The 26,816-nt window shown below is 47.3% G+C and overlaps 1 protein-coding gene across 1 annotated transcript in view; it reads left to right on the top strand.

The window, feature by feature from the left end:
- The window catches only part of LOC142466824 (vomeronasal type-2 receptor 26-like), a 133,188-nt gene that overhangs the window by 33,695 nt on the left and 72,677 nt on the right, over positions 1–26,816 (top strand). The window contains exons 3-4 of the mRNA XM_075572350.1: positions 12,772–13,593; positions 13,722–13,949. Of these exons, the coding sequence (XP_075428465.1) occupies positions 12,772–13,593; positions 13,722–13,949 (1,050 nt within the window). The remainder of the gene's footprint in view (positions 1–12,771; positions 13,594–13,721; positions 13,950–26,816) is intronic.

Here is a 26,816-nt window from a genome sequence, read left to right as displayed (position 1 = left end):
CCCGCTGATACACGCATCACCGCTCCTGTTACAGAGCACACGCGCACCCACTCCTTCTACGCACGGCCACCGTGCATAGCTCTGCCTCCTCAGATGCGCCGCACCTCCGCTATGCGCGGTACACGCGCATGACGACGCGCAACGAGCCCCAGCTGCGTGGCAAGTTTAGCTATGAGCCCTTGTCTCCTGCAACCTATCCTTGGCATCTGTGGAGGCCCCACCTCTGCTCCGCCCCCTCTCCTACTGGTTCCTGTCTGCTATAAAGGACTGCCTCTTCCTGTCATACTTTGCTGAACATAACCTTGTGTAGCTTTTGCGTGTGCCTGTCTTGTCCAGCTCAGTCTTGTCTTGTTCTCTGCAGTTTACCTCTCGTGTACCGACCTGGCTTTGCATTTGGATTCTCTCTGGCTCTTCGACCCCTTACTTACGGATAACGACTATGAGTACCTCTCCAACCACAGACCACAGGCTTACGGACTCCAACTACATGTACCTCTTCAACACACGGACCCCAGCAAGTATTGGATTAACCCTTTATACATACCCAGACCCAGCAACGCTGCAAACCACCTTCTGGGCTCGCCCCCGCTACTGTGTGTGTGTGGCATAGTCCTTCCCACCTCAGTGCCGGGGTCAGTTCTTGTTTGTGGGCTCACGCAAGTGTTTCAGATAGGGGGTAGTGGAAGAGCTAGGCCTGCTTCCAGGGCCCTGGCTGGGAGTGAAAGGCCAGGGTCATCCTGAGGGAGAATTCCTGAGAAGTACTGCTGTGACTGTGTACAGTATGCTGTACAGTGTGCTGTTGGTGCAATAAAGTGTTCCTGATTATAAAGAAGCGGTTGTGAGACTGGAATCTCTCATCCCTGACTGTGACATTCTATTCCAGGGATTCCACCCCATATCCTGGGGCCTGCAATAGATGGAGGCGCTGAAAGAGTGAGTACGTACGGGGTATGTCCCCAGAAGCCTGTCCTGATCTTCCCCATAACATCAAGCGGGAGACTCAGGAGTCCTGTAAACCAGCAGGTGCACCACACTATAACCATGTGTAACCAGAGTAGTATTTCCCTTGGAGACCCTATTTGTGATTGGGTGGGGGGGAAACCCATTACATTTTGGAGGCGCTGCTGAGATCATCAGGACAGGCTTTCAGCGAAGCAAAACAGAAAGATTGAAAGTATGCTTCCAGAACAAGTGCTGCTGAAAGGGGGAAGTCTAGGGGTAGTCAGGAGAACAAAAAACTTCGCAAATCACACCCTAGACTGCCCTAAAGGGTGAATAGGTCTGGAGACAAGGCTATTGCTGTTCTAGTCAAACCTGAGGCGGGTAGTCAGGATGCCTTGGGGGTGGCCTGGTTAATGCAGTTAAGAGGGACCCCTGGATAGGATCCACGATACTGGCAGCCAAGAGGGGGAGACCCAAGAGTACTGCAAAGGGAAGAGCCCAGAGTACTTCTAGCCAGTAGCCAGACTATGAACCTCAGAGCACGTGTAATGGACTGTCATCGTGTGCAGTATACAAAGAATGAGTTTTGCTTAGCCTGGGGTATGCTGAGTTTAACACTTGCCAGAGGCTACATGTATTGCAGTGTTCACAAGAGAGCGAGGTCCCTGCCAAACAGTGAGGGTTGCGCTACAGTGAAAATTGTGGGTTCACCTAAGATGGCGGCTGCTATCTGTGGTGTGAAGAAGCTAAAATGGCAGTTCCCGCCGAGTCTGGATGGTGCACGTACTGTGTGCAAAAAGACTGTGAGCAGAGTATTTGCAGAGATTTGGCCGGGTCTGGCGCGAAAGCTAGAGCCCTGCCTATGTGCAGGAAGTGGCGCGAAAGCAGGAGCCGCGGCCCCCTGCCCTGTGACTGGCTCAGTGAAGAGTCCACATCATGAGGTAACACCCAGTGACCCTCCTCTAATCTCCAGCAGAGGGAGGGGTCACAGTGAAAGCCAACGTCACGCCTTACTACCAAGTGCCCCTCTTCTAATCTCCACCAGAGGGAGGGGTCACAATGAGAGACAATCCCAGAGCTTAACCCAAACTGAAGGAGGAGCTGGATGCGAGCTGCCGCAACCTCAGACTGATGGAACAGGCGGGCCAGAGGAGTGAGGTACCCCTTTCTTTTGTGCCTGTGTACATAAAGTAAGGGCAGGCGAATCGGACTTTGCCTATTACTCGCTGCCAGAAGGTTTCCTGGATGTACTCACTGATGGTATCACCAGCTTGCAGTGTTTGGGCCCTGTCAGTGTATGCCTGGGAGAAGACCTTGTTTGGGGGGCTATTTTGTTTGTGAATGGGTCAAGCCATCTTGTGTCTAGCCCGCTAATGCCTACCATTGGGATGTACCAAGCCCCGACGACTGAGACAAGGCCCAAGACGGTTCCAGAGACCGCAACCCAAATGCTACCGGGTGAGGTGATCGAACCTAACGAGGCCAGAGCCGGTCCTCTGGTGTCAGCAAAGCCAGATGGCCTTCGCTCCAAAGCCACTATCCAAAGTGAGGTACCAAGGTACCTGTCCCCAAGGTGTGGAGCTTACTATATGTGGCCTGTGGAGCCACCACCTACTACTACGGACCGGTGTGATGGCCCAGCGGTTATCCCATGCAAAGTGGGTCACGTCGATGCTACCTATGAGGGCCCGTGCGCCCTAATAGATGTTCCAGGGGGTCCTTGCACCCCGGTTCCAGACCTGGTTCCAGAGACAGAATCTCTGATGGCAGAACCCAGGAAGGAGGTGTCCCTGCCCCACATGTCCGACGACAGTTCCAGGATTGTGATGATGCACCAACCGGCAGACCACCCCAGCGATCCTGTGAAGGAAGAGCCACCTACCTGCAACGCAGAGCGGCTGAGTCCAGAGACCACGCCACGGCGAGCACTGGTGTGCCCAGGACCACGACGAACTTCCACGGCTCTAGCAGTGCCCAGTACAGCAGAGGTGGTACCTGCAACTGTTCCAGACGAACCGACGACCATCACGAACCAGCGGAGCGGTGAGGTACCACCCCCTTGCTCTCGACAGGCTGCTGCGGAGGAGTCAGGAGATGAGGCTCAGCCTGGCGCTTACTTCCGCGTTAAGGACCACAACGAAATTCCAGTGCAGCATCTTGCGTATGATGTACTTCCGGCGCAGGACTTGGCCTTGCACCGGGATCTCACGATGTCTCCCCATGATGACGTCACTTACAAGGCAACCTCCGGATCGGACTCGGACTGTGCTGCGACTGCTCCGGGGAGCAGCGCCCTCTCCACGCAAGAAATGGACCACTACATTTACAGGGTGGTAGACCGAGGGAAATACTGGCCTGTCGTGGCTGCGTCCAAGCAGCCAACGTCCCCTGTGGTAGGCCGTGGCCTAGTTGAAGCCAAGGACTTTTCCCCAGACACTGTTGCTTCCTATGCCCAGTCTCTGGCCCCATTACCCCTGCCATTGCCCCTATCTCATATGGTTCGGATTCCAGATACAGTCACAACGGGTCACTGGGTGTACAGTGGTCCCCAAGCCATTCACTGTTTACTGGGCCTGGGTGGGTTTGGTTCAGGACCCTGGGGATTTGGGTAATATTGTTGTTCATTTTGTGCCTTTTGCTCGGGTAAATCCCTATGTACCTGTAAAATTGTCCTATACTCCAACGTTAGTATGGACCTTCCCCTTCACTCGGATAGACCCTCTCGAGAGGCCATGACCCTCTAAAGTGCTGTATCAGGAAAATAACGAGCGCTCAGAGGATTAAGTAAACGAGACAGACAACAGCTCATATTACTTTCTCCTGTTTATTAACAGTTAGAATAAGATTTTTATAGCCGAGCAAGAGTGTATACGTGCCAAAGCTTACTTCCCATATTTTGACATTAACTCCTTATCTAAAAGTCACAATAGTCTGTCTTTGAATGAAGTCATAAATTCTGACTTGAGACACTAAAATGCTGAGATAGTACAATGTGACATTGCGTATGTGTCCAGACTTCCTGCTTTTACAGGAACTGCCATCTGAACACATACTTGGCATTCATCCAACATATAGGGGCTAGGTGGTAAACAACAGAATGGCTTGATTATTACAAAGCAACTTTATAAATCAATATGGAGTACCCCCTATAAAATACACATTATCAATTCCCTCATTTTGTCATGAAATGACAATTACTATTTTTTGGATACCATTGATACTTTGTCGTACTGAACTACAGTGGCGGCACACTTTATTCAAACTCGGTTTTGTGTCGTTTTCGCCAGGAGTGAATTGCGTTATTAACGCGGCCGTGATTTAAGCATTTTATTCTCGCTGTCTGCAATACTGCAATGCCGTGTAAAAACTCATGGGGGCGTTTGCGAGCTGTTGTCTTTGAAGTATAATACCTTCTGCTCATTTTGACTAAGCCGCGCTGGTTTGAAACGGCTTTCTTCGCCATTACGGTCAATGATAGGACCCTCCTCGCCGGCGTGACCCTTTCTCGTCGCCATTGCTGGTCGGACCCTGTTGGGGTCAAGTGAGAGGGTTCCTAACATCTATGGGCAAAATGAATTTTATTTCTAGGTGCCCTAGAACAGAAGTTCCCACGCCAATTGGCTGTGAACTTGACCGAAGCCCTAGTTCCCATGCCAATTCTGCGATTACCCTGACTCCGTTCTGTTGCCACGAGAGGGTCGCTATTTGCCATGCAATCCTGCCTGAACTAGGACTACATGGTGACCGAATCTGAGCCCTCTAGGTTGAACAGAACCGGAGTTATGGGTTCCAGGTTTCTGCTCATTCTGACTTAGCCGTTTCAAAGCAGCGCTGCTTTCTCTGCCATTACGGTCAATGGTAGGACCCTCCTTGCCGGCGTGACACTTTCTCGCCGCCATTACTGGTTGGACCCTGTTGGGGTCAAGTGAGGGGGTTCCTAACATCTATAGGCAAAATGAATTTTATTTCTAGGTGCCCTAGAACAGAAGTTCCCACGCCAATTGCCCTAGTTCCCACGCCAATTGCGCGATCATTGCTCTTTTTTGACAATGTTGCCGATCTTGCGGCTTTGCAGTCTGGCAGTAAAAAAACAGTGCAGTAAGCCTCGACATTTGTTACACTGTCAAAGGAGCAAATGGAAACAATGTAAGACAAATCAACATGTTCTTTTATTGGTGGAGTCAGTACAAAAACATTTATTTACAAATACTGTACAATGTTGAAACATTTTAAGTGCACAGCAATTCAAAACATCAACAGGTGTATGGTTTACTGCTACAGTACATGTGTGAAAACATTTGTCAGTCAGTATGGTTTACAGTCACATGTTTTAAATACAATACAGTACATTCTTTTATATCTTTATAATATAAATATATAAATATAATTTAAAATAATCCGTTCTGTGGGTCTGAGCGGGTTGAAATTGCACCAGTACAGTCCTAGAGGGCAGCAAACAGGGCAGGTTTTCAGGGCAACCTTGAAAACCGTGCCTGTTTGCGGCCCTCATGGACTGGAGTCGTGCATGTCCTGTGTAAAAAAACACACAACAACGCTTTGCTCATTTTCTGCAGTTACTGTAGTCATTGTGTTTTTAATCCGTCCCTAGCAAAGCGTCAATCGGCTGACTGCGCCTGCGTGTACTCTAATCCTTTTAGAGATGGGAGCTTGCTGCTTAGAGCGCATTAGTCACCCTACCCTACCAACCCCCTCTCTCCACAGAGTCGTTAATCTTCTGAATATTGCCATTGTGTTCTTAATCCGTCCATAGCCGAGCTGCAAAGCCTCAGTGCGCCTGCGTGTAATCACACCATCCCCCCCCCAACCCTTAGAGGCTTTGGAAAATCCCCTCTCGAATTTGAAATGTAAATCTGATGTGCACAGCATTGTGAGAATTGAGAGTAAAAAAACCATTAACTGATTCATGTTGTTTTTTCATTCATTCTTACACTATACTGTCGGGGGAGGGTGTGGCTGTTGGCAATGATTACAATAACCAGGAATGTGAATAAATATTTATTATATTTCATCAGGGAAAAAAAAATACAAAGATAAAAATAATCATGAATAATACATACTGCAGCCTTTATTAAATTCTTCTGGCAGATTGAAATCGGAGAAACATTTACAAAACATTTGTAAAACATGGAGATTCATGAAAAATGGACATTTATGTGAATATTAACTAATAATATATATATATATAGAAAATCTACTATTTGTTTTTGGTGCCTGAGGCACAGGGAGTTAAAGTGACTTGCTTTTTATGTACTGTATTTGGGGGTTGTATTTGGGGGTTTGGGGGTAACTGATTCATGTTGTTTTGTCATTCATTCTAATACTGTCGGGGGGTTTGTGGTTGTTGTCAATGATTATGATTAGCAGGAAAGTGAATAAATATTTATTTTATTTTGTCAGGACCCAAAAACTACAAATATAAAAATAATCATGAATAATACATACTGTAATGCAGTCTTTATTAAGTTCTTTTGGCAGATGGAAATTGGATAACCATTTAGAAAACATTTGTAAAACATGGGGAAACATGAATAATGCAAATTTATAAGAATATTATTAATTAATATATACTGTAATGTACTGTATAATATATATACTGAATACTGTATATACTGTATAGTAATATTATTTTTTCCATCTTTATCTTTTCCTCATTCTGTCTACAGTACAGTAGTTCATTGAGAGAGGAGAGGTTTTGTGTACATCATTACTGCTGTTTATCTACTGTACATTTTACTGTATTGTACTGTATTGTATATCTTTATTTATATAGCGCCATTAATGTACATAGCGCTTCACAGTAGTAATACATGTGGTAATCGAATAAATAACAGATAATATAAATAACAGGTCATGGGAATAAGTGCTTTAGACATAAACATAATATTAAGGAAGAGGAGTCCCTGCCCCGAGGAACTTACAATCTAAATGGTAGGTAGGGAGAACGTATAGAGTGAGTAGGAGGGAGTTCTGGTAAGTGCGTCTGCAGGGGGCCAAGCTTTATGTATCATGTGTTCAGAATATTCACATTGCTATTCGTATGCTTCTTTAAGCAAGTGTGTCTTAAGGTGGGTCTTAAAAGTGGATAGAGAGGGTGCTAGTCGGGTACTGAGGGGAAGGGCATTCCAGAGGTGTGGGGCAGTCAGTGAAAAAGGTTTAAGGTGGGAGAGGGCTTTAGATACAAAGGGGGTAGAAAGAAGACATCCTTGAGCAGAACGCAAGAGTCGGGATGGTGCATAGCGAGAAATTAGGGATGAGATGTAAGCAGGGGCAGAAGAATGTAAAGCTTTAAAAGTGAGGAGAAGAATGGAGTGTGAGATGCGGGATTTGAACGGAAGACAGGAGAGTGATTTCATGAGGGGAGATGCTGAGACAGATCTAGGAAAGAGTAGAGTGATTCTGGCAGCAGCATTTAGGATAGATTGTAGGGGAGACAGGTGAGAGGCAGGAAGGCCGGACAGCAGGAGGTTACAGTAATCAAGACGGGAGAGAATGAGGGCCAGAGTCAGAGTTTTAGCAGTCTAGCAACAGAGGAAAGGGCGTATCTTTGTTATATTGCGGAGGAAAAAGCAATAGGTTTTAGATATGTTTTGAATGTGAGGGGCGAATGTGAGAGAGGAGTCGAGTGTGACCCCTAGGCAGCATGCTTGGGCTACTGGGTGAATGATTGTAGTACCAACAGTAATGTGGAAGGAGGTAGTAGGGCCAGGTTTGGGAGGAAGTATGAGGAGCTCTGTTTTAGCCATGTTGAGTTTAAGGCGTCGGAGGGTCATCCAGGATGATATAGCAGAGAGACATTCAGAAACTTTGGTTTGTACAGCAGGTGTAAGGTCAGGTGTTGAAAAGTATATTTGTGTGTCGTCGGCATAGAGGTGATAATTAAACCCAAAAGATGTTATTAGGTCACCTAGAGAGAGTGTGTACAGAGAAAAGAGAAGAGGTCCCAGGACAGAGCCCTGGGGTACCCCCACAGAGAGATCAATAGAGGAGGAGGAGGTGTAAGCAGAAGAGACACTGAAAGTACGATGGGAGAGGTAGGATGAGATCCAGGATAGAGCTTTGTTCTGAATACCAAGATTATGGAGAATGTGGAGGAGAAGAGGGTGGTCCACGGTGTCAAATGCTGCAGAGAGGTCGAGTAATATGAGCAGAGTGTAATGACCTCTGTCTTTGGCAGCATGGAGGTCGTCAGTTATTTTAGTGAGGGCTGTTTCCGTGGAGTGAGCAGTGCGGAAGGCAGAGTGTAGAGGGTCTAGGAGAGAATAGGTGTTGAGAAATTGGAGCAAGCGAGAGAATACAAGACGTTCAAGGAGTTTGGAGGCAAAAGGCAGGAGGGAGACAGGTCGATAGTTAGAAAGACAGGTAGGATCGAGCTTGCTGTTTTTGAGTAATGGTATGACTGTTGCATGTTTGAAGGAGGATGGAAAGGTTCCAGAGCAGAGGGAGGAGTTAAAAATGTGTGTGAGCGTAGGGATTATAGTAGGAGCAAGAGGTTTTAGGAGATGGGAGGGAATGGGGTCAAGAGGGCAAGTGGTAGAGGGAGAAGAGGCGATCAACAGCGACACATCCTCCTCTGAGACAGTGGAAAAAGAGTCAAAGAAGGCAGGAGGAAAGTTAGGAAGAGGTGTAGGATGGGAGGAAGAAACAGAGGGGATGTTCTGCCGTATGGATTCCACCTTTTACTTAAAATAGTCAGCAAAGTCCTGAGCGGAGATGGAGGAAGGAGAGGCAGCTGAGGGTGGTTTGAGTAGAGTATCAAAGACAGAGAACAGTCGGCGTGGGTTAGACTTGTGCATGTTGATTAGTGAAGAAAAGTAGGCTTGTTTAGCTTGCGAGAGGGCAGAGTTGAAACAGGATAGCATAAATTTGTAGTGAAGGAAGTCTGCGAGAGTGTGAGATTTCCTCCAGAGGTTTTCAGAGGAACGAGTGGAGGAATACAGCATGTGCGTGGGAATTTAGCCAAGGTCTAGGGTTAGAAGGGCGAGTGCGGCAGAGAGAAAGCGGGGCATGTAGATCAAGAGACGAGGACAAGACAGAGTTTTAGTTCCTGACCAGGTTGTCAGGGTCTGTAGCAGAGCTGAGAGAGGAGAGGGAGGAGCTTAAAGTGGACTCAAAGTCAGGTAAGTGAATAGAGCGCAGGTTTCTGCAGAACCGAGGGGTAGATGGAGGTCGAGAAGACCTGCACAATTCCAGTCCTCGAGGGCCGGAAACAGGCCCGGTTTCCAGGATAAAACCAGGCCTGTTTGCAGCCCTCGAGGACTGGAGTTGTGCAGGCCTCACTGACTGTACAGTACACCATCCTACTGTAAATATTTTGACTTTCAGTACATAAATGTTTTCACTAGCAGTAAACCACACACCTGTTAATGTTTTGAATTGCTTTACACTTTAAATGTTTTTAAATTGTATTTGTAAATAAATGTTTTTGTACTTACTCCACCAATAAAAAAAAATGTTGATTTGTTTTAAATTGTTCCATTGTCTCCTTTTATACTGTAACAAAATACAGTGCTTCTAGAACATACAGTACTGTCCAGGCATACAGTACAGTACTGTACTGTATACTGTAGGCATGTTCAGTACTTACTGTACATCACAAGAGTATTAAAACAATACATGTACGGGTATAGAATACACATATGTACTGGAATACATGCAGAATAAATGCATACTTTATATTTTTCGGGTTTATTATACAGTATATATATATAAAAAAAAGTATTATATATGGTTTGAAAACAACAGCATACTGTTTCAGGTTTTCAATGAAGCTCTCAGTTACAGTATTCTATCCTAATCAATAACAACGGCCACTAAACTGTAGACTCCGGTACGTGGTTTTTTAAATCCGATTCAGCAATGTGCAGGCATTGTAACACAAAGCGATATTATCCATCGAAATCCCTCCATTTTCTGCAGAAAACCAAAAGTACAAGTTTTACTGTAATGGTCAGTCAGTCCCCTAAAGAAGTTCCCACAGTCAGTCACACCAATATTTTTCTCGGGGGGTGTCTCCTGTTCACATGCGCATGCGCTTACTGTCGATGTGATGACACGCATATGCGTTTCAAGAAGGTTCCAAAGCGCATGCGCCTACACTGGCGACAGACTTTATTAAAGTGCGGCCAGTTCCGCAAGCCGGGAGATTTCCCGGCTTGCTAGTGGCATCCCCTCGGCGTGCCGCACGTCCCCGAGGGAGCCCTGGTGTCCCGCGATGTGGGGGACGGCGGCAGGGGGTTCCGGGGGACCCGGCGGACCCGGAGAGGAGAGGGGGAAGCCCCGATCGGCGGGCCTCTCCTCTGCTGCTTCGGCGCGCGCCCGGCACCCTCCGGCGCGCGCCAGGTTACTGCTGCGGCCGAGAACGGGCAAATGCTCGAATAAACTCGGCCGCAGCAGTAGCTTTCCACCAATTGTTCAGTATCTACTGTAGAAGCTGCTCAGCCAATGATATTGCTTACAGGAGATATTGCTTACAGGAGAATCGCTTGACTGTGCGTTGAATTGATATTTCAAAAACAGAATAAAATATGGCAACATTACTCAACATAGACTTCGCCGAGTCACTGCCAGTCCCGTATTCTTGATTATACACGTAGTTGACAGGTGACAGCGAGACTACTACACCTGTAGTCAGCTGATGAGGCTGGAATTCGCTTAGGTACATGCAAGCTTGCTGGTATCTGTACGTGTAATCCTGCTCAGGCTGCAGGTATCTGGGCGGGGACAGACAGCAAGGGTTGTCGGTCACCAGGTTTTCACTGACGGTCGGACCGTTATTGGAAGCCGGTGCTGGCGCATTGCTTGCCTGCGACTGACGTTTCTTAGTTGGTTTTAACATGACCTTTCGCCTTTTGAAGTCTCCATGATCATAGATACGGGAAAAATCCGGTGATACACACCAATAACCTCCAATAACACCGGGACCAATACGAAAAAAACACGGATCGATAGATAACCTTTTCCTTATCGCACGCTTCCACACATGAGCATCTGGTGAAAATTTGTAAAAGTCATAGTTTTTGATAAAATACTGATAAATTTGACCAACTGTTGCTATCTTATCATCTGTTGCATTGATCGCGGCCCATATTAAATAAGCGTACGTTCTGTCGGGTTTTTGGAACACGGACTGCAGTTGTGCACTCATCTCGGAACTCTCTGGACAATAGAACACCAGACACTGCGCATTTAGTTTTAGTATGAAAAGTCTAAATTGATACATTATTGTAACTTCTTCAGTCCCAAGGCCACTGTGATATTCTTTTAAACACCTGCAAGTCGACACATTACTGAAGCGCATGCGCATTACAATTCATGAATTTCTGCCATCTGGTGGATACGTGAAGAATTGCAACCAATTAAATCCGAACCATTATCAATCAACACTTCAACCGCGGGTGTGAATGCAACATGAATGCGGTCAGAATGCGGCATGAACGTGGTGAAGTGCGGTGAAATGCGTGGCTTTCGGAAAAAATCCACGAAAAAATTCGGAGATGTTGGAGAATAAATGGGGCCACGTCTGTATAATAGGAATAATCCCCTCAGAACAGGGTATTACTGGCCAATAATGCCCTGGCTGGGTTAACGTCCCTCGGCTTCGCCTCGGGCCTTCAACTCTTCCAGCCAGGGCATTATTGGCCAGTAATGCCCTGTTCTGAGGGGATTATTACTTAAATACATATAGAAATGTGATGACACGCATATGCGTTTCAACAAGGTTCCAATTAGACATACTGTACACGCGACATTGTATTTTTATATTACTTCTTTTCCCTTTATTATCCTGTATACAGTATGTGTACTCATATTTTTAATCTGTATATGGCTAAGGAGCCTCGGACTGTACAGTATGATCTCGTAACGTTAATCTCTGCTTCAAATATAAGTCTTCAAATTACAATTACACACACACACAGACACACACACACACACACACACACGCACGCGCACACACACAGAGACTTGCAAAACTGTACGGCTGTACTGTATAGGTTGAATTGCTTTTAGATTTTTAAGACAACAGCTTGTGCTCGCCCACTTGAGTTTCTAGACGGTATTGCAGACAACGCTAATATGCAATTTCTGCACCCGATATAAACCCGTGTCAATGGCGGTATGGTTGAAAAACATAACGCGCCATGACAGGGGTATTCCGAGCGGTATACCGGGCGACGTTTTAGAATAACGGCCGCTGGAGCTGTACGTATGTCTTTATTTATATAGCACCATTAATGTACATAGAGCTTCACAGCAGTAATACATGTGACAATCAAATAAATAACACATAATATAAATAGCACATAAAGGGAAGAAGTGCTTCAGACATAAAAGTAACCTTTAGGAAAAGGAGTCCCTGCTCTGCAGAGCTTACAATCTAAATTATTGAACCTCATTGATTTCAGGTTTTGGGTCTCCCTGTTTCCAGAGATACTTACCTCTGAAGAGGGTGCCAGTATCTATTGCAAGTTTAAAGCGCCCACTTCACGTGGGCCAATGGAACGCCGCACTGGATGATGTCGCGGATTTCTGTTAACCCAAAGGACGTGTGAGCTTTGAAAGCAGCTATTACGTTAACCCCAACTAGCGAGCTGTATCTGCTACTGGTACCCCATACGGGGTAAGTGTCTCCAGGAAATCCGCAGAGCTGAAATTCATGACGTTCAGCTGCGGAGACCCCCATCAATCCTATGCAACAAAATAAAACAAATGGGAAAACAGTCAGCTTGCATTGCCGCTTTATGTGAAGTGGAGTGACAGCGCTTTCACAGTAAGTCAGTGAGCCACTATTTCCCCTTTCACCCAATGTAGGTCAGCTACGGAGCCACAGATCCTGTCCTCAATGACAAGTTTCTGTTCCCAACCTTTTTCCGCACTGTTCCCAGTAACATTCCTCAGTATGCTGCCATGACCCAGCTTCTGCTGAACTTTGGGTGGAATTGGGTTGGAATAATCACCTCGGATGATGATGCTGGGGAACAGGAGAGCAGGAAACTGGAAAAAGAACTGACCAGTCAAGGCATCTGCATTGAGTACACTGAGAAGCTGCATTCATACCATAAAGACCTTGAGTATGATAACACGATGAAAACAATTCAACAAACTTCCTCACAGGTTATTCTAATGTGCGGGAACTCAAAAGCTTTTGTTTTTTTTTTTCTTACAAAAACATTTTATTTAATTAAGAGTAAAACATTTATTCTCCCAGGCACGATAGTCCCTTTCTTTGTGGATGACAATGACTTAGAGGATAACCCACTTAATGGAAGTCTGATCTTTGCTTTCCCTGGTGCTAAAATCCCGGGGCTGACGAGTGTTTTGGAAAATGTTCATGCAACACATCCCCCACATGACATGTTCTTGGAAGATATTTTCGGTAAATTTTACAACTGTACAAATGCTGAGCTGGATTTGAAATTTCATATTGAATACACAGGTTTTTTTAACATCACAAATTGTACAGAGAAAGAATATTTAAATTCTTTTCCAACTTTTGTATATGATACAACCACTTTCAGAACCACCTACAGTGTGTACAATGCGGTGTATTCCTTGGCCCATGCAATACATGAAATGCATCTGTCCTCTTTAATGACAAATCCAGGAACACTGGATCATGACTATCGATGGCAGGTGAGTGCTACCGTCTAAGATATAATATGGTTTATGTTTAAATACTGTATGTATCTTGTATGTATCTGCTTTTTCTTCTTGAAACCATATAACCTATTCAGAATTATTCTCTTGCTCTCTCACCCCAGCTGCACCATCATATGAAGAATATCCGGTTTACAAACCCAGTTGGCGAGGAGATATTTTTTGATGAAGATGGGAACGCACCGGGTCGATATGATATCTTGAACTATGTTATCTCTCCACTTAATCACTCTGGCTATTATAAAGTCGGCAGCTATGATGGTTCATATCCCAAAGAACAGCAGATCATACTGAACAAGAGTGCGATTCGTTGGAATAAGTTTTTGAAACAGGTTAGAATAAGTAACAAATGAACAAATGGAAATAAATACTGTGCACCAGATAACAAGTGATAGTGAAAAATATCAACTGAAATAATTAATAGTTAACCAACCTTCTACATATAAAAATTATATATTAATAATACATTTGTGATTGGTGAAGAATTCAATTGAATTCTCTATAGTATGACACAAAGTGATTACCGGTGCATATAACAAATAAGTATTTAACCTGTTCTAGGAACAAATGAGATGCTGCGGCTGGTTTACAAAGGGTAACTCAACATCCTGTAAGGCTAGTGTAAAGGACAAAATAAACAGCGCTAAAATCTCATAGTGAAATATGTATTGATAATATTAGTAGTTTATACAGATGGATATGTATTGCGTGCACATCAATTTAGAAGGTTACAAGCAGGACATGTTTGGGACATGTTTAGGACATCCTCGATAGAAGCGCTCCTGTATTGCTAAGCGCTACTGTAGGGGCATTCACGCTGGCGGCAATTGCCGATTACACGTGCCTCACTTGGTGGTTGTTGATGACGTCACCGGTTGAGTCCATTGGAAGCGCGACTATAAATGGTAGGACAGTCAAAAGCCTGTATTACCGCAACTAGGAGTGGGCTGAAATAGTGTGTCCACAAATATATACAGAGCTTGCACTCTAACTAAATTCCTACGCATTTCGTCGTCTAACTACTTCTTCAGGGTAGAAGTTACACTGTAAAAGCACAGACACCGTGTAACAGCGCAGGCACCGTGTAACAGCGCAGGCACTATGTAACAGCGCTGACACCGTGTAACAGCGCAGACACCGTGTAATAGCACAGGCACTATGTAACAGCGCTGACACTATGTAACAGCGCTGACACCGTGTAACAGCGCTGACACCGTGTAACAGCGCAGACACTATGTAACAGCGCAGACACGTGTGACAGCACAGACACTGTGTAACAGCGCAGACACCGTGTAACAGCGCAGATACCGTGTAACAGCGCAGACACCGTGTAACAGCGCAGACACCGTGTAACAGCGCAGACACCGTGTAACAGCGCAGACACCGTGTAACAGCGCAGACACCGTGTAACAGCGCAGACACCGTGTAACAGCGCAGACACCGTGTAACAGCACAGACACCGTGTAACAGCACAGACACCGTGTAACAGCACAGACACCGTGTAACAACGCAGACACCATGTAACAGCACAGACACCGTGTAACAGCACAGACACCGTGTAACAGCACAGACACCGTGTAACAGCGCAGACATCGTGTAACAGCACAGACACTGTGTAACAGCACAGACACCGTGTAACAGCGCAGACACCGTGTAACAGCACAGACACCGTGTAACAGCACAGACACCGTGTAACAGCGCAGACACCGTGTAACAGCACAGACACCATGTAACAGCGCAGACACTGTGTAACAGCACAGACACTGTGTAACAGCACAGACACTGTGTAACAGCGCAGACACTGTGTAACAGCTGTGACAAACGGCTTACTCCGGGGCTCCGCCGTCTGTCCGGGACTGTTAGAACACGGTCTTTTAGGGTAGGTTAAATGATGAGACGTCACGTACTGTTCCTTTAAACAGGCTATACCTGGTTTATTCAGTCCCAGGCACTGGGACTGCTACAGTGTAAACAGAAAACAAAGCCAAACAAAAAGCTGCTCGTCTGAGCGATAACTTAAACCTTAGATGTCCCTGACTCAGAGTTGGAAGTGGCTTGTCCACTTCCACCAACAAAATAAGTACCTTTGCAGTCTTTAGACAAACTAACAGAATGAATGAAGCGATTTGGGAAAGAGGCTTTCTCACCCCTCTGCAGTTCAGCAGCCTTCCAGGCTCTTGGGCGGGGCCCAGAGGAAACAGGAAACAGGTCTTATATACCTGAACTCTAATCAGCATGACAGGTGACAGAAAACAGGCAGCAGACAAACTGTGGAATGGAGTGCCTGTACTACGAGGCTGCCCTGTTCAGCTTAGACAGGACAGAAACTGTTCAGTATCCTGGGAGCCCTGTATATGGAGTTTATTACCAACCCCTGGTTTCTGTCACATATCCTCCCCCCCAGCTCAGACCTCGAGGGGTGAGCGACCATGGATATTAGGGAGTGCATCCTTGACAACCCGTCGGCATTGCCATGTTTGTGCCCCGACCTGTGTTCCACAGAAAATTTAAAGGGCTGTAGGCTTAGGAACCACCTGGTCACCCTAGCGTTCTTCTCCCTATTTTGACACATCCAGGTAAGGGGTGCATGATCTGTGACCAATCGGAACTTTCTCCCCAACAGATAATACTTGAGTGTCTCTACAGCCCACTTTATTGCGAGACACTCTTTCTCGACTATGGAGTAATTTTTCTCCTGGGGATTTAGTTTCCTACTTAAATAAAGGATGGGGTGCTCCTCACCTTGAGACTCCTGGGAGAGTACCGCCCCCAGCCCTACCTCAGATGCGTCGGTTTGGACTACGAACTCTTTGGAGAAGTCAGGTGTGACCAACACTGGTTGGGCACAGAGAGCTTCTTTCAGGCTTCTAAAGGCCTGTTCGGCTTCGGGGGACCACTTTACCATTAGCGGTCCTCTTGCTTTTGTGAGGTCGGTTAGTGGGGTTGCCTTAGTTGCAAAATTGGGAATAAACCTCCTATAGTAGCCAATTAACCCCAAAAAGGTCCTTACTTGTTTTTTTGTGACTGGCCTTGGCCAATTTTGTATCGCCTCTACTTTGAGTGTTTGTGGTTTGAGTAACCCTCTACCAATAGAATACCCCAGATACTTGGCCTCCTCCAGACCAATAGTGCATTTAGCGGGGTTAGCAGTTAGTCCAGCAGACCGAACTGCGTCGAGCACAGCTTGGACCTTTGGAAGGTGGGACTGCCAATCTTCACTATGGATTACCACATCATCCAGGTAGGCGGCAGCATACCGAACATGTGGTTTTAAAATTTTATCCATCATTCTTTGGAATGTGGCGGGAGCTCCATGTAAGCCAAAAGGCAGCACCTTATATTGAAAGAGGCCGTCTGGGGTTGAGAAGGCTGTTTTTTCTTTTGCCCTTTCTGTGAGGGGAACCTGCCAGTACCCTTTTGTTAGGTCTAGGGTTGTGAGATATCGGGCTTTGCCCAGTCTCTCTACAAGTTCATCCACCCTGGGCATAGGATAAGTATCAAATTTTGACACCGCGTTTAGTTTCCGGTAGTCATTACAAAACCTTGTTGTACCGTCTGGCTTTGGGACTAAAACTATAGGGCTGTTCCACCCACTTTGGGATTCCTCAATTACGCCTAGTTTTAGCATTTTTTTAACCTCTAAACTTATAGCCTCTCTCTTGGCCTCTGGGATTCGGTACGGTTTAAGGTTAACTCGGACCCCCGGTTCAGAGACTATGTCATGTTTAATTACGTTAGTTTTACCTGGCTGTGTAGAGAAGATTTCTTTGTTCCTTCTCACTAAACTCTGGACTTCTCGTTTCTGATGCACGGACAGTGTTTCAGCTATGCTAACCTCTGGGTCAGTTTCTTGATTCTCTGACGGACCTGGGGGTACTAGGGTTAACAAGACCTCTCTATCTTTCCAGGGCTTGAGTAGGTTTATATGGTAAATTTGCTCAGGTTTCCTCCTACCTGGCTGCCTTACCCTATAATTTACTTCTCCCACTCTTTCCAAGACCTCATATGGCCCATGCCATTTAGCAAGGAATTTACTCTCCACGGTGGGAACCAGAACTAGTACCCTATCACCTGGAAAAAAAATTCTGACCCTAGCACCCTTATTATACGTATTCCTTTGTGCTTCTTGAGCTTTCTCCATGTGTTCCCTCACTATGGGTAGGACTGCAGCAATGCGGTCCTGCATCTGGGCAACATGCTCTATTACACTTCTGTAAGGGGTAACCTCGTGTTCCCAAGTTTCTTTGGCTATATCCAGTAAGCCCCTTGGATGTCGGCCATACAATAGTTCAAACGGGGAGAAGCCTGTGGATGACTGGGGAACTTCCCTAATGGCAAATAACAGGTATGGTAACAAACAGTCCCAGTTTTTCCCATCCTTATCGACCGCCCGGCGTAACATGCTCTTTAAGGTTTTATTGAACCTTTCCACTAAACCATCTGTTTGTGGATGATAGACTGAGGTTCTGAGATGCTTGATTTTTAGGAGTTTACATAGCTCTTTTGTTACTTGGGACATAAATGGTGTTCCCTGGTCAGATAAGATCTCTTTAGGAATTCCGACCCGGGAAAACAGAAGTACTAACTCTTTTGCTATGTTTTTAGCAGAGGTGCTGCGTAGGGGAACTGCCTCCGGATATCGGGTAGCATAATCTAATATTACCAATATATGCTGATGTCCCCTAGCAGACTTTATTAGGGGTCCTACTAGATCCATAGCAATCCGGTCAAATGGTACCTCTATTATGGGAAGGGGTACCAATGGGCTGCGGTATGCTTTGAACGGGGCGGTGATCTGACATTCTGGGCATGAGGAACAATAGTTTGTAATTTCTGCCAGAACCCCAGGCCAATAAAAGCTTCGGAGAACCTTTTCTTTTGTCTTTTCCACCCCTAGGTGTCCCCCCAATGGATGACTATGTGCGAGGTGTAATACTACGTTACGGAATGTCCGTGGTACCAACAATTGTTTAGTTGTAACTGATTTTCTTTTATCAACCCGATATACTAAGTCGTTCTCTACCTCGAAGTAGGGGTAAGCAAGTGACCTATCTGGTTGGCCATGAGTACTATTCTGGTCCCGTATATTTCCCCTTGCTACCGCTAATGTGGGGTCCTCCCACTGGGCCTTCTTAAAACTCCCAGGACTGACCTCTAGGTCAGCGAGGGTCTTATCCTGTACTGGGGTGGTAAGTGCCTGATCAACATCTTGATTTGGGGTATTCCCTACCAAAGTAGTGATGGGGAAGGGAATTTCACAGCACTCCTCCTTTTCCCCCTTCTTATTTGGGCCCTCGTCAACATCCATTTCTGAAAAAGGGAAAGGATTTGTTTCTTCTAACCCTTCGTTATGGTCCGCTATTGAACTCTGGGCGCTATTCTGAGCTGGGGACCACATTTTTAGAAAATGGGGAAAGTCGGTCCCTATTAACACATCATGTGCCAGTTTGGGTACAACACCCACCTTGAAATCTAAAGAACCAAATTCTGTTTCAAACAAAACATCAACAGTGGAATATTCATGATTATCCCCATGTATACAACAAATTGCCACTCTTTGTGAACTGTTTACCTGTTTCTTCTTAATGGGCAATAGGTATTCGGACACTAGTGTGACCATGCTCCCAGAGTCAAGAAGTGCCCGAACCCTCTTACCATTAACCTTTACAAATGCCCACAGATGGTTATTCAAGGGGTCCTCTGGGCTAGGGCCCATACATTGGGACAACAGCGAATAAGGTTCCACGCTGTTGCATTGCATGGGCTCATCATTTAGTGGGCAGATTTTTGCTGTGTGGCCCCTCTCATGACAATTTACACATTTAGGTACATAGTCTGTGTCCCACTTAGAGCCTTTTCCCGGCTCCCCATGTTGGCTATTGCCCTTAGTGTGCGAACCACTGTTGCTGGAGCGGCGTGAAGGTGGTCGCCGCTCTTCAGCGCCCCTTAACCCCGGTACCCTTTTACCGTCTCTGGAAGAGTCCTGGAACCTCGGGTAGTGGGGTTGCTCCACGACTGTGGGTTGCGGGTGCTCTTCTGCTGCACTGTACCTTTCTACAAGGGCCACAAGCTCATCCGCATTGTGGGGGTCACTCCGACTGACCCAACGACGTAAGGCAGAGGGAAGTTTCCTCAAGAACTGGTCCATGACCAACCGTTCCACGATGTGGCTTGCTGAGTTGATCTCGGGTTGTAGCCACTTCCGGGCGAGGTGGATGAGGTCATACATCTGGCTTCGGGTGGCTTTATCCATCGTGAAGGACCATGCGTGAAACCTTTGGGCACGAACAGCCGTGGTTACGCCGAGGCGGGCGAGGATCTCGAACTTCAACTTTGCATAGACGTTAGCTTCGGCTGGCTCTAGATCAAAGTAAGCCTTCTGGGGTTCGCCGCTTAGGAAGGGTGCGATTAGACCAGCCCACTCAGCTTCTGGCCATCCCTCTCTCTGTGCCGTGCGTTCAAACGTGATAAGATAGGCTTCCACATCATCCGAGGGTCCCATCTTCTGAAGGTAGTGGCTTGCCCTGGTCATTTTCGGAACTGGGGCTGCCGCTGCCAGTGGAAGGTTACTGATAGTCCCCCTCAGGATCTCGAGTTCCTGCTGTAAGCCCTGAGCGAACCGCTGTTGCTCCTCTCTCAGCAAGCGGTTTGTCTCTTGCTGGTGTGCATTCGCGTTTTGCAGGGCTTCATTCGTCTGTTGCTGGCTTGCATTCATCTGTTGCTGGTTTGCATTCGCCTGTTGCTGGTTGGCATTAATCTCTTGCTGGGCTATTAGCAGCTGTTGCTGGGCTGCATTCGTCTGCTGCTGGTTTGCATTAGTTTCTTGCTGGGCTATTAATAGCTGTTGCTGGGTTTCATTCGCGTCTTTCTGGGCAGCGACATTGCGTACCAGCGCACCCACCACGTCTTCCATCTTGTTTGCAGAGGATGAAAAAAAAATTTTTTTTTTTTTTTTTTCAAAGTTTTTCAACCCGCAGACCCCCTAGTGCTCTGCCCGCATTCTCCACCATATGTGACAAACGGCTTACTCCGGGGCTCCGCCGTCTGTCCGGGACTGTTAGAACACGGTCTTTTAGGGTAGGTTAAATGATGAGACGTCACGTACTGTTCCTTTAAACAGGCTATACCTGGTTTATTCAGTCCCAGGCACTGGGACTGCTACAGTGTAAACAGAAAACAAAGCCAAACAAAAAGCTGCTCGTCTGAGCGATAACTTAAACCTTAGATGTCCCTGACTCAGAGTTGGAAGTGGCTTGTCCACTTCCACCAACAAAATAAGTACCTTTGCAGTCTTTAGACAAACTAACAGAATGAATGAAGCGATTTGGGAAAGAGGCTTTCTCACCCCTCTGCAGTTCAGCAGCCTTCCAGGCTCTTGGGCGGGGCCCAGAGGAAACAGGAAACAGGTCTTATATACCTGAACTCTAATCAGCATGACAGGTGACAGAAAACAGGCAGCAGACAAACTGTGGAATGGAGTGCCTGTACTACGAGGCTGCCCTGTTCAGCTTAGACAGGACAGAAACTGTTCAGTATCCTGGGAGCCCTGTATATGGAGTTTATTACCAACCCCTGGTTTCTGTCACACAGCACAGACACTGTGTAACAGCACAGACACCGTGTAACAGCGCAGACACCGTATAACAGCGCAGACACTGTGTAACAGCGCAGACACCGTGTAACAGCGCAGACACCGTGTAACAGCACAGACACCGTGTAACAGCACAGACACTGTGTAACAGCACAGACACTGTGTAACAGCGCAGACACTGTGTAACAGCACAGACACTGTGTAACAGCACAGACACTGTGTAACAGCGCAGACACGTGTAACAGCGCAGATACCGTGTAACAGCGCAGACACTGTGTAACAGCGCAGACACCGTGTAACAGCGCAGACACCGTGTAACAGCGCAGACACCGTGTAACAGAACAGACACCGTGTAACAGCACAGACACTGTGTAACAGCACAGACACTGTGTAACAGCACAGACACTGTATAACAGCGCAGACACCGTGTAACAGCACAGATACCGTGTAACAGCACAGACACCGTGTAACAGCACAGACACTGTGTAACAGCACAGACACTGTGTAACAGCACAGACACTGTGTAACAGCGCAGACACCGTGTAACAGCGCAGACACCGTGTAACAGCGCAGACACTGTGTAACAGCACAGACACTGTGTAACAGCACAGACACTGTGTAACAGCGCAGACACTGTGTAACAGCGCAGACACTGTGTAACAGCGCAGACACCGTGTAACAGCGCAGACACCGTGTAACAGCACAGACACCGTGTAACAGCACAGACACCGTGTAACAGCACAGACACCGTATAACAGCGCAGACACCGTGTAACAGCGCAGACACTGTATAACAGCGCAGACACTGTGTAACAGCGCAGACACTGTGTAACAGCACAGACACTGTGTAACAGCACAGACACTGTGTAACAGCACAGACACCGTATAACAGCGCAGACACTGTGTAACAGCGCAGACACTGTATAACAGCGCAGACACTGTGTAACAGCGCAGACACTGTGTAACAGCACAGACACTGTGTAACAGCGCAGACACTGTGTAACAGCACAGACACTGTATAACAGCGCAGACACTGTGTAACAGCGCAGACACCGTGTAACAGCAGAGATACCGTGTAACAGCGCAGACACTGTGTAACAGCGCAGGCACTATGTAACAGCACAGACACCGTATAACAGCACAGACACTGTGTAACAGCGCAGACACTGTGTAACAGCGCAGACACTGTGTAACAGCGCAGACACCGTGTAACAGCGCAGACACCGTATAACAGCACAGACACCGTGTAACAGCACAGACACCGTGTAACAGCGCAGACACCGTGTAACAGCGCAGACACCGTGTAACAGCGCAGACACCGTGTAACAGCACAGACACCGTGTAACAGCGCAGACACTGTGTAACAGCACAGACACCGTATAACAGCGCAGACACCGTATAACAGCACAGACACCGTGTAACAGCACAGACACTGTGTAACAGCGCAGACACCGTGTAACAGCGCAGATACTGTGTAACAGCGCAGACACTGTGTAACAGCACAGACACCGTGTAACAGCACAGACACCGTGTAACAGCACAGACACTGTGAAACAGCGCAGACATCGTGTAACAGCACAGACACTGTGTAACAGCGCAGACACCGTGTAACAGCACAGACACTGTGTAACAGCGCAGACACCGTATAACAGCACAGATACCGTGTAACAGCGCAGACACTGTGTAACAGCGCAGACACTGTGTAACAGCACAGACACCGTGTAACAGCGCAGACACCGTGTAACAGCGCAGACACTGTGTAACAGCGCAGACACTGTGTAACAGCGCAGACACCGTATAACAGCGCAGATACCGTGTAACAGCACAGACACTGTGTAACAGCACAGACACTGTGTAACAGCGCAGACACTGTGTAACAGCACAGACACTGTGTAACAGCACAGACACCGTGTAACAGCACAGACACTGTGTAACAGCGCAGACAATGTGTAACAGCACAGATACCGTGTAACAGCGCAGACATCGTGTAACAGCGCAGACACTGTGTAACAGCACAGACACTGTGTAACAGCGCAGACACCGTATAACAGCGCAGATACCGTGTAACAGCACAGACACTGTGTAACAGCACAGACACTGTGTAACAGCGCAGACACTGTGTAACAGCACAGACACTGTGAAACAGCACAGACACCGTGTAACAGCGCAGACACCGTGTAACAGCGCAGACAATGTGTAACAGCACAGATACCGTGTAACAGCGCAGACATCGTGTAACAGCGCAGACACTGTGTAACAGCACAGACACTGTGTAACAGCGCAGACACTGTGTAACAGCACAGACACCGTGTAACAGCGCAGACACCGTGTAACAGCGCAGAAACCGTGTAACAGCGCAGACACTGTGTAACAGCGCAGACACCGTATAACAGCGCAGATACCGTGTAACAGCACAGACACCGTGTAACAGCACAGACACCGTGTAACAGCACAGACACTGTGTAACAGCGCAGACACCGTGTAACAGCACAGACACTGTGTAACAGCGCAGACACCGTGTAACAGCGCAGACACTGTGTAACAGCGCAGACACTGTGTAACAGCACAGATACCGTGTAACAGCACAGACACCGTGTAACAGCGCAGACACGTGTAACAGCGCAGACACCGTGTAACAGCGCAGACACCGTGTAACAGCACAGACACTGTGTAACAGCGCAGACACCGTGTAACAGCGCAGACATCGTGTAACAGCGCAGACACCGTGTAACAGCACAGACACCGTGTAACAGCGCAGACACCGTGTAACAGCACAGACACTGTGTAACAGCGCAGACACTGTGTAACAGCACAGACACTGTAACAGCACAGACACTGTGTAACAGCGCAGATACCATGTAACAGCACAGACACTGTGTAACAGCGCAGATACCATGTAACAGCACAAACACTGTGTAACAGCACAGACACGTGTAACAGCGCAGACACATGTAACAGCGCAGACACCGTGTAACAGCGCAGATACTGTGTAACAGCGCAGACACTGTGTAACAGCGCAGACACCGTGTAACAGCACAGACACCGTGTAACAGCGCAGATACCGTATAACAGCACAGACACCGTGTAACAGCGCAGATACTGTGTAACAGCACAGACACCGTGTAACAGCGCAGACACCGTGTAACAGCTGTGACAAACGCCCCTCTTTTGTAGTGCTGACGTCTGTCTGGGTTCTTCCCGACACAGTCTTCTAGGGTTAATTATACAACAAACAGGATCATGCAAAGTATTATGCTGCTTAACTCAGGCTTCTGCCTGCTTTATTTTCATCCAAGTAAGGTACTGCAGCTTTAACATGTGAAGGTTAGAGGTACTCAGATACTTTAATTCAGCAGTTCACATATTTCAGTGTTACAATATTTCCCACACTGTTATTTCAAGAAATAAAACCAAAATCATATAAGCAAAATCCTATCCCTTTCAGGGATCTAACTACACATCAGAATTAGTCTCTCTAACAGCTGCTGGCCAACTAAACTGGTTCACCAGCTTAAAACAAGGCTCTTTCATTTAGGGACACAAGATACAGCACAGTCTTTTAGCAACAGCAGTAACCATTTGTTTTGTCTTATCTGTTCGTGGAGTCCAGGCAAATCCTCTGGTACTGTGATACGTGGAGGGGCCGTCAACCCCGATACTGGATGCAGGGGAGTAGCGATACCCCCAGCCTCCAGGCTCCAAGGAGAGAGAGTCAAATGCAAAACCTCTCTGCTCTAAATACCTATGCATGTGATTAGAAGAGCAGGTGAGGGAGAACTAGAGCCATTGTAATCTGTGGTCTGGATTTTCCATCCAGCTGCTTGAGTAAATGGGAAGCTGTGGAACGGATCATTTTTATCTATTCCTGCACTTTCTGCTCTAAAATGGGGCAGAAAGCTGCCTAACATCTTTGGACTATGTCACACAGCACAGATACCGTGTAACAGCACAGACACCGTGTAACAGCACAGACACTGTGTAACAGCACAGACACTGTGTAACAGCGCAGACACAGTGTAACAGCGCAGACACCGTGTAACAGCGCAGGCACCGTGTAACAGCGCAGACACCGTGTAACAGCAGAGATACCGTGTAACAGCGCAGATACTGTGTAACAGCGCAGATACCGTGTAACAGCGCAGACACTGTGTAACAGCGCAGACACTGTGTAACAGCGCAGACACCGTGTAACAGCGCAGACACCGTGTAACAGCGCAGGCACCGTGTAACAGCGCAGACACCGTGTAACAGCAGAGATACCGTGTAACAGCGCAGATACTGTGTAACAGCGCAGACACTGTGTAACAGCGCAGACACAGTGTAACAGCACAGACACCGTGTAACAGCGCAGACACTGTGTAACAGCGCAGACACTGTGTAACAGCGCAGACACCGTGTAACAGCGCAGACACTGTGTAACAGCGCAGACACTGTGTAACAGCACAGACACCGTGTAACAGCGCAGACACCGTGTAACAGCACAGACACCATGTAACAGCACAGACACTGTGTAACAGCGCAGACACCGTGTAACAGCGCAGACACTGTGTAACAGCACAGACACCATGTAACAGCGCAGACACTGTGTAACAGCACAGACACTGTGTAACAGCACAGACACTGTGTAACAGCGCAGACACCGTGTAACAGCGCAGACACCGTGTAACAGCGCAGATACTGTGTAACAGCACAGACACCGTGTAACAGCGCAGACACTGTGTAACAGCGCAGATACTGTGTAACAGCACAGACACCGTGTAACAGCGCAGATACTGTGTAACAGCGCAGACACCGTGTAACAGCGCAGACACTGTGTAACAGCGCAGATACTGTGTAACAGCACAGACATCGTGTAACAGCGCAGACACTGTGTAACAGCACAGACACCGTGTAACAGCACAGATACCATGTAACAGCACAGACACTGTGTAACAGCACAGATACCATGTAACAGCACAGACACTGTGTAACAGCGCAGACACTGTGTAACAGCACAGACACCGTGTAACAGCGCAGACACTGTGTAACAGCGCAGACACTGTGTAACAGCGCAGACACTGTGTAACAGCGCAGACACCGTGTAACAGCGCAGACACCGTGTAACAGCGCAGACACTGTGTAACAGCACAGACACCGTGTAACAGCGCAGACACCGTGTAACAGCACAGACACCATGTAACAGCACAGACACCTAGTAACAGCGCAGACACTGTGTAACAGCACAGACACCATGTAACAGCGCAGACACTGTGTAACAGCACAGACACTGTGTAACAGCACAGACACTGTGTAACAGCGCAGACACCGTGTAACAGCGCAGACACCGTGTAACAGCGCAGATACTGTGTAACAGCACAGACACCGTGTAACAGCGCAGACACTGTGTAACAGCGCAGACACTGTGTAACAGCACAGACATCGTGTAACAGCGCAGACACTGTGTAACAGCACAGACACCGTGTAACAGCACAGATACCATGTAACAGCACAGACACCGTGTAACAGCACAGACATCGTGTAACAGCGCAGACACTGTGTAACAGCACAGACACTGTGTAACAGCACAGACACCGTGTAACAGCGCAGACACTGTGTAACAGCGCAGATAC

Source organism: Ascaphus truei, chromosome 1, assembly GCF_040206685.1.
Source record: "Ascaphus truei isolate aAscTru1 chromosome 1, aAscTru1.hap1, whole genome shotgun sequence".
NCBI classification, from domain to species: domain Eukaryota; kingdom Metazoa; phylum Chordata; class Amphibia; order Anura; family Ascaphidae; genus Ascaphus; species Ascaphus truei.
This window is presented reverse-complemented; position numbering and strand designations above follow the sequence as displayed.